The following is a 9,013-nucleotide window of genomic DNA, read 5'->3' on the forward strand; positions in this document are numbered from 1 at the left end:
TCCAACCCCTACCACTCTGTGAAACCTGTAAAAATAGGCTACTCATCTAGACTGCATATAAATTACCTTAAGTTAGATGGCACTTATATACTCTTCCCTTCAAAAATTTGGACCCAAAAGCACATACAGCTGTCACTACAGAGTACCAACAGGATTAACAGCCTATTAAGCGAAACGGCTCTACACAATAATCTCATGTAAATCATCTCATTTGGCATGCCAGGTTGGAGGACCTTGGGAGTTTTTCCAGCTAAGATAGATATGGCCTTGCCTCTTCTGTTCTTAGATTCACTACTTAAGTTTTTCTCCACAAAAATATCTTAAGTGCTTTCTCATGCTGCTACTTACAGATGTAAAGCTGAGAATCTGTACAAGAGAAAAGTCAGTGTCAAATACAGTAAAATCAAGGCAGCCATAAAAGAGTTGGGGAGACACACATAAGGGTGCAACATTAATAAGTATTAGGTTTGCAAGGCAGGAGTACATTGTCTCTGCCTTTTATCAATAGAAAGAATATTTGATATTTATGCAATCCAATCTCATTTAATGAGTAACAAAAATGATAAAACAAGTGAAAAACCAATAAATTTCCAAGCCTAAACTAGAAATGCCTATTTTACCTGATACTTTGTAGTGCCTCCTCCTTTGCTAGTAACATTTATTGTTACTTCTTCCTCCTCCTCCAAGAACTTCTGACAATATTCTGAGTCCTTCTCCAGAACATAGCCAGTTGCTTCAATTACATCTTCAACATGGAAAATCTTTAATAAAAATAAAAAATTATAGAAGAAATATGTCAAAAAGTAATCAGCAACTTTTTCATTTGTATTGCGTTTGTGTGGCAAGGTTTTGGTAGTGGAGAGGCTACAGGGGTGGCTTCTGTGAAAAGCTGCTAGAAACTTCTCCTGTGTCAGATCGGGCCAATGCCAGCCGGCTCCAAAAGGGACCCGCCATTGGCCAAGGCAGAGCCAATCGCAGTTACAATGCCTCTGTGATACCATGTTTAAGAAGGCAGGAAAGAAAAACTAAAAGAGAGTAGATTTTCCAGCAAGGAGAGAACAAGATGTGAGAGTAATGTGCAGACACTGGAATACATTTGCTGGCAGGACTTGTGACTCCATGGGGGACCCACACTGAAGCAGTTCTTCATGAACTGCAGCCTAGAGGAGGGACCCATGCTGGAGAAGTTGGTGGAAGACAGGCTCCTGTGGGAGGTACTCCACGCTGGAGCAGGGGCAGAATGTGAGCATCCTCCCCTGAGGAGGAAGGAGCAGCAGAGACAAGGTATGATGGACTGACCACAACCCCCATTCCCTGTCACCCTGTGCTGCTGGGGGAAGGAGGGAGAAGAAATAGGGAGCAAAGCTGAACCTGGGAAGAAGGGAGGGGTGGGTGGGGTTATAAGATTTAGTTTTCCTATTCCAATTTGATTAAAGCAATCTTTCCCAAGCTGCGTCTGGCTTGCCCATGACAGTAATTGGTGAATGACCTCTCCCTGTCCTTATCCTGACACATAAGCCTTTCATTGCATTTCCTCCTCCCTGTCGACCTGAGGGGAGGGCAGCAGAGGATACAGCGGCTTTGGCATGCACCTGGCCTCCAGCCAGGGTCAACTTGCCCCATCCATTTTTAAAGCTTACATACAAAGCTGAACGGGGCATGTCCTTCTCTTTTAATGTATGACATCTTAAAACTTCCAACATCGGTTGCCTGTGCTTTATCCACCAAAGCTGTGACCCCACTGTAGGCAGCCACCATATCTGTCAGGCGTCTTCTGCCCTTGGTGAAGCCGTGTTGGCTGTCACCAATCACCTCCTCCTTTTCCATGTGCCTTACCACAGTTTGCAAGAGGATCTGCTCCATGAGCTTGCCAGGCACAGAGGTGACACTGACTGGCCCGTAGTTCCCAAACATACATACATAAGAGTGTAATGACAAAGTTGCATGGGGGGTGGGGGGGAATTCTTTAATGCTTTCCTTTCTATCTAGGCTGAATACAGAAAAAGCGTCACTGATGGACTGATTTTAATCAATAATAAGATCTATCAAAAACCTGCACCACCTTGTACTTCAAAGCACAGATATTCTGTATCATCTGTATTTTGTATGCATAGCATACAGCTATTCTGTATTTTCAAAAAGGGAAAACACATGTTTTAAGACACGTTTTAAAAACACGTTTTAAGACACGTTTTTGGGAAAAAAAAAAAGTGAAATAGGTGTATTTCGCACAGACACTAACCAGGAAAACACTGACATGCACACCGAGTGCCTTGCATAATCAAAGAAATATTTACCTACCTCAACAGGGTAACTCCTCCCAGAGATCCTTAAAATGGGACAGTGTGAGAAATAACTGGAAAACTTCTCACTGTCTACAGTAGCACTCATTAAGATCAGATGCAGATCTGAACGCTTATGCAAGATTTCCTTCAGAATAACTAGCAAGAAATCAGACTGGACACTTCTTTCATGCACCTAGAATTACAAGAACCACTACAGTAAGGATTTAGTACAAGTCAAGGCCTGGAATAACTGTAATTTCTGCAAAAGAGTAAGAGCTGATGACCTCATCTACAATAACATGAGATATACTTGAAAGAAGACCGTCTTCCTGAAGTTTCCGAAGCAAGACACCTGTTGTACAGTACAGTAGTCTGGTGGCTTCTCCTGTTCTTGATTCCATACGAATTTGATATCCGCACAAGGAATTCTTAAAAATATTAAAAATATAGAAAGAACTTAAAATAGTATACAAGAGAGAGATATTCAAAATTAAGTAAAACTTCAGCACTGTTAGATTCAGACACTGCACAAGTTGCCAATTAAACAGTACAGTGAATGACTACCACACTGTTTTTTAACATGCACTTTCCTTTATTACAAAAGGGAAAATACACTGAAATCTACAACAAAGTTTCTCCAGAGCAGCAAAGAGCTGGTAAACTCTGTTCTTCACAGTGCTCAAAGGAAAACAAATTTTGCACGAACAGACTACCATAAAACACACTGGACCTTGGTTTTCTTCAAATAACAAAATAACTTATGTTGGAAGGGGCCCCTCTCAAAGCAGGGCCTTATTTATGAGAGTTTTCTCCATCCCTAATGATAGGGAAGCTGGAGACTCTGGGCTATCTGCTACAATGTTTATCCATCCCCATTATAAAACACTATTGCTCTTAATCATCATGAACATATGGACACTCAAAGGTCCACAGGTGAAAATTTGGAAAAAAACCCAGCTTACACAGCAAGAAGCCCTTTTCAAGAGAAACATCTAATTATGTGGTTGTGCAAGAAATAATGTTTTCACTCTGTAACAACAATCCAGCCCCCTGTATTTGATCAAGACGAGATAAAGGTATTGAGACACATCATACTTTTCCTCCTGGTCCTGCTTCGCAGCCTAGCTCTTCACAAACCCTGGTCGCCAGACTCACTGCTGAGATTCTTCGGGGTTGTGTGCAAACAATATTACATTTAGTTGATCCTTCATCTAGCAACAAATCTTCTAACAAGAAATGGGGCACCTGGGTACTCTTCCCGCTGCCTGTTTCACCAGCCACAACCACTACTCGATGTTTTTTAAGAGTTTCCACAATCGAGTATCTGTGCTTAAACACGGGTAACTCCTGTCTCTCCTTCAGAAGCCTCTGGTATCGGGAGGAACTTTGCAGTTTTTTAAATAAAATCCTTGAAGGTTCCAAATTATCTGTATATGAGGCCTCAATGGAGAGACTACTGAAGTCCTCATCAGAAACTAAGTTTTCCCAGGAATCTTCAGGACCCTCTGATACTTTTGGTTGGGTTTCAGATTGTAGCTGTTGCTGTTGTTTGAGTTTGTTTAATAGTTTAGCAATGAAGTTATCGCGAGGCTTATTTGTTTCTATCTTGTTTTCTTCTTCCTTTTTCTTTTCGATATCCCTCCATTCTAGCCAAACATCTCGGTAGGTAGGAGGTAGTAACTGATGAACTGACTTTAGGTGGAAAAAAAAACAGAGAAAAAAAAAATTACTTTATGTACTACTTAGTAGCATCACTAACATTTTAAGTGCGAATGAACTTGAGTGGCAAAAGATACAACGAAACATGAAATAGGGAGGTATTTCAAAATACAGAAACTATGAAAACTGTACTATAAATATCAACAATAAACACTTTTCATTTTCAGCTGGCTTGCATTCTTTACAATGCTGAAAGGAGCAGTTTTACTATCAAACATTCCCTCCCTGTATGCTTTAACATGCATGCATGACTGCGGATAAAAAGCAAATGAACATATAAACAAGCAAAGAATTTAATGAGAAACAGTTGATTAAAGTGTTTTTAGAATTTAGCTACAGATATTTTAACAAAAAGTGCAGAAGCAGTATTATTGGTGAAAATCTTACTTGTCCTTTGGTTAAATGATAGAGTGCCAGAGTAGCAGCTAGGTGTTGTGCTTGCATACTATCTTCTGTTACGATTGTCGGACACATGGTCATTATATCATCTGACGATTTAGTAATCCTGACCCTTAAAGAAAAATTCATACAGGCATTATATTGTTGATATAAACAACACACCTGATAACATTTATTGAATTTCACTCCTACGTTTTAAAAAGGAGAAACTAAGCTAAATAACAATGTTACTCAATATTTTTGTAAATAGCTGATAAAGTCTCATTCAATAGCAGAAAATTTTCAGCAGCAGATTCCAGCAGTGAACTTGTGATTTCACCTATTAACAAATGTTTTCATTTTTTTTCAAAGAACTATTTATACGCACACAGATCACCGCTAAAGGTTGGTTGCTTTGCAAGAAAGGACTACACATGTATTTGTGTGCTTGTAACTACTTAGCATAGATCCAGATGACAGTTAATGAGCTACTGAGATGCAAACATCTGCTTAAGAGACACACGCCAGTCATACCAGCAGGCAGATTTTTCATGTTCTTAGAAGAATAGTGTATTGCTAACTTAACTTGAGCAAGACAAAAGAACAAAGTAAAAGTATCTGCCAAGAAGCATTACTCATTTGTACTGCCATGTCTACTTATTTGTACATGATAATGTACTACTTTGCATCATTATATTATAAACTTGTTTTCTAAAACAAAATAAATGAATAAATAACCAAAATAGTGCAGTGTCAGTTACAAAATTACAGTAGCTTTCAGACAAATTTTTTAACTTCCACATTATTTTAAACAATCCCCAAAGAGTTTTAGGTATTCATGGGCTTAAGACCTATTATTTAATATACTACATTGAATGAGAATACCAGAAGTTAATTGTCAAAATTTATCTCACAGTTTCACTTCAGAACCTTTCGGGCAGTGCTACAGAATGAAAAACTAATCCCTTCTTTACAGGATCATTCACTAGAATGCTTTTTATAATAGTGTCCAGTTTACTCATTACTTTTGCAGATCTATCCAGAGTGAAATACCTTCCTGGTGCACTCAAAAAAGCATGTTTAGGTTAAACACACTATATTCATATAAATTTGGATGAACATGACAAGACAGAATAAGCCAGCATTTTTATTTATAAGTGAACCAAAAGAAAGATGTAAAGTTTACAAGGAAATACATACCTACATTTCCAATATTTCCCAACTGGAACCTTCTCAAAAGCAGGATTTGGGCTCTTGGGAAAATTCTTCCTGCACCAGTCAATCAAAAATTGTTTCGGAGATTTACCAGTCCAGCTTCGAGCACTATAATCAAAATTTCTTATATCCAGAGGTTCTTTCTTTTTCACTACAAGAGCAAAAAGACACATGGTAAGTCTCCTAGAATGCATCCTTCGATAACCAAGAAGGTTTTTAACCTTTTTTTAAGGTATTTATACTAGATAACACTATTTTCTGAAGTTTTTTGTAGAAATTTTGGTACTGGTACATGACAAATCCCTGCTTCTCCCACAAAAGTATCTAGCAGGAAAGTAATTACAATATTTTGTTTGCCATCTCTGATTACCCAATAATTTAAGAACTTTATTGAAAGTTTCATTATTAGAAAATCCTGTAACAACAGTCTGAAGTTTTACAATGAAGTTAGTTTAAAAAGGGGAGAGGGTGACAACAGAAACAGTAAGTAGCCCTACAGTTAAACAGAAAAAAAGAAAGAAAATTTTAGATACGACAGTAAGGCAAAACCAGCTTTCAACACTATTTGCTAAGATAAATACTGATCTTTTAAAGTCAGCTTTGTCACTGAGGTAGTCTAGGTGCCTTTCCCACAATCAGAGCTTGATGACTCAGCACTGCAATGCAACACAACCTAGAAAACCAAGAACTAACACTAGAAGTTTGTGGCTTGTACTGAACCATTTCCAACAGACCTTTGTCTTCCTTTGCAGCACCATCAGGCTTTTCAAGCAAGCTCAGGTTCAGAGTGGTTTCTTGAGGCTGAGGTGAGGGGTTTTTTTTCTTTTCATTTTGTCGTTGGTTCGAAATCTTTATAGCTGGATTAAATACTGGATGTTCTTCAAGCATTGCCATTTCTGTCAGAGAGAGAATACAACTTACACCCATCAGTTACTGAGCATTTCTTTTTAAAAAAGGAAAGATCAATCATGTTAATTCATACTTATCACCCAAAGCCAGAAGTAGTGGAATGTTACTGACCCTTTGGAAAAGGACAGATTGAGGAAAGCCTGCAATTCACACAGTGGCATAAAAGGTTATGAAATCCATTCCACCTCACTCAGATTTACTTGCCTAACAAATACGCAGGCCACAGAATAAAACACAGGTAACTTGCATAGCTCTACCTTGTTGAGTTCTTCTTATTTTCTCCTGTGCTACCTTCTGGCCTTGCTTGTCTTTGTCTTGCTTGGAGACGCTTGCTTGTTCTTTTGCTTCTAAAAGCTTGGCAGCCAGTTGGACGTACCTCTCATTCTATTTCGAAGAGAATTATTAATTACAAGCTGAATATTGTATGCTTGTCACTATTAATGAACTTCATAATAAAAAAAGTGAGTTTTTTTTGGCCTTTAAGCCAAGCTTGGCCTTATACTGAGTTTGCCTTTTCCTCCCATTCTACTCCTACAGTGGAGGAGATGAGAGGGGGGGAAGGCAAGTGAGCGGCAGTGTGTTACCTGGTTGCTGACTGGGGTTAAACCACAAGGCTGACACAAAGGAAGGACAATTAGTTTTTACGTAACTAACAGTCAAAACCCCTCAAAACTTCATAGTCACTTTCCTAATCTCACCGAGATGTGTTTCAATAATCTTTCCTTTCTAACACAAGGCATTCAGTGTTTTTAGCCCAGTACAAGGAAAAAAAAAAAACCAATTAAGGAAAGGAGAAGCTTCAAGATATTCCCCCTTCAGTAGCCTGCAAATGTAAAAATAGATAATGTAAAAAAAAAAGTATTCAAACCCCAGTTTATAACAATTAGATCCACCACTTGCAGATGTACAGACATATCTGTGGGGTTTTTTTTTTTAAAGCTTCCATAAAGCCTTTTTCTATCTTACTGGGTCAAAGTTTTCTTCATCTGTCTCTTTCACAGACTCATTCTTCTCTTCATCACTCTGTTGCTCGGCATATCGCAAAATCCATTCCTTCATACTTACTTCTTTCTCTTTCCCCACACTCATCTCCTAGGAAGAGTAACAAAAGTTAAAAGTAATGATAACAGTAAGTGAAAACATCAATGCTTTTCTATGTCAGTATTTACAAACTATTGTTTAAGATAGTTTATACAAACTAAGTTATATGACATAACACAAAAAGAAAAAGGGCCAAACACGGGTAAACATCTCACTATATAATTATGTAGATTCTAACACTTTAAGGATTATAATTTGTGTAAGGAAAAAATCCCACTTCTGCAAGGAATGTTTTCGATTTCTAGTTTAAAATTCAGTAACAAGCAAAATCAAAACACTGCAAGCACATAGGCAAATTTAAACCCAAACAAAGACTGCTATCTGTAGATGAACAGACTTCCAGGAGAAAATTATGCTACATTTTACCACAAAATTAACTATGAAGACCCTTCTAGACTTCATATGAAAAAAATGTTACCTTCAAATGACCATTCCACTGAAGTTAAAATAATGTGGGTGGCAATTACTAAGAACACCATATTTTCACAAGTTTTTCACAGCAGTGTTGGAAGTCCATGCAAATTCTGTATTTTAAAAAACATAGTCCTCTCTTCCCCCCAGTAAATACAAAGGAATTTTTCAAATCACCTTAGTTGCAGGGCCATTCTCTTTCTTTTTGTTATCTACTAAGTGAGGTGGAGGTTCACGTTGTGACACAGGAGAGCAGAATTTTACTCTAGGCTTCTGTTGCTGTTCTTCAAACTGCTGGCTAAAACCTTCAGGCAAGGAATCTTCAAAATAAAAAAACTCATGTCACAGAATATGTGAATAACAATTACTGAAATTCTTTTAAAGCGTCCAGTTGGGAGCTGACTAGAAGAACATCTAGGTTGGAACTAGATGATCTTTAAAGGTCCCTTCCAACCCTAACCATTCTATGATTCTATGATAAAACAAAAACAGCAGGCCTGAAATAAGATTGGGATTTAGCATTCACATAAACCAGCATTTGCTTGTTGGGCTTCCATAAAACTCAGAGTAGAAACAAGAAGTCTACAAGACTTTATACAGTTTAAAAAAAAAAAAAAAAATCCCAGAACCAGTCAGCATCTCATCTAGGAAAGGAACACCGTGATGCTTATGAGTCTTACTGAAACAATATATTAAATAACTACTGTGAAGCATTCCCACGACAGAGCAGGTCCTATTACTCTTCTGTTAAAAACTGTCATCAACTCTGTCACCATACTCACCATCAGGAAGGTTTAAACAAAGCCAATCAAGGGCAGAGTGAAGATCACCACCATATAAAAGTGTATTTTTCATTGCTTCTTCAATGTGTTCGGTCTTAAAAGAGAATTTTTGTAAAGCCATATATACATCCTATTAAGAAAAAAAAAAAGAGAGAAAATACTACAATTTAATCTAGCAGTCTAATATGGTTGTACTGGGTTTGTATGGCAAGG

General features: G+C 37.9%; 1 protein-coding gene across 1 annotated transcript; it reads right to left on the minus strand.

Moving 5' to 3' along the window:
- Positions 1 to 620: 620 nt before the first annotated feature.
- Positions 621 to 8,930, minus strand: DHX29 (DEAH (Asp-Glu-Ala-His) box polypeptide 29; the record flags this gene model as incomplete). The annotated part of the gene is made up of 11 exons (XM_010155377.1): positions 621 to 761; positions 2,302 to 2,478; positions 2,570 to 2,713; positions 3,381 to 3,977; positions 4,392 to 4,515; positions 5,583 to 5,748; positions 6,332 to 6,493; positions 6,764 to 6,890; positions 7,473 to 7,598; positions 8,196 to 8,338; positions 8,801 to 8,930. Coding segments are annotated over 11 exons (2,037 nt in total), but the record flags the coding sequence as incomplete, so codon positions are not given.
- Positions 8,931 to 9,013: the final 83 nt, after the last annotated feature.

The sequence above is a fragment of the Eurypyga helias genome, unplaced genomic scaffold, assembly GCF_000690775.1.
Source record: "Eurypyga helias isolate BGI_N326 unplaced genomic scaffold, ASM69077v1 scaffold24157, whole genome shotgun sequence".
In the NCBI taxonomy this organism is placed as follows: domain Eukaryota; kingdom Metazoa; phylum Chordata; class Aves; order Eurypygiformes; family Eurypygidae; genus Eurypyga; species Eurypyga helias.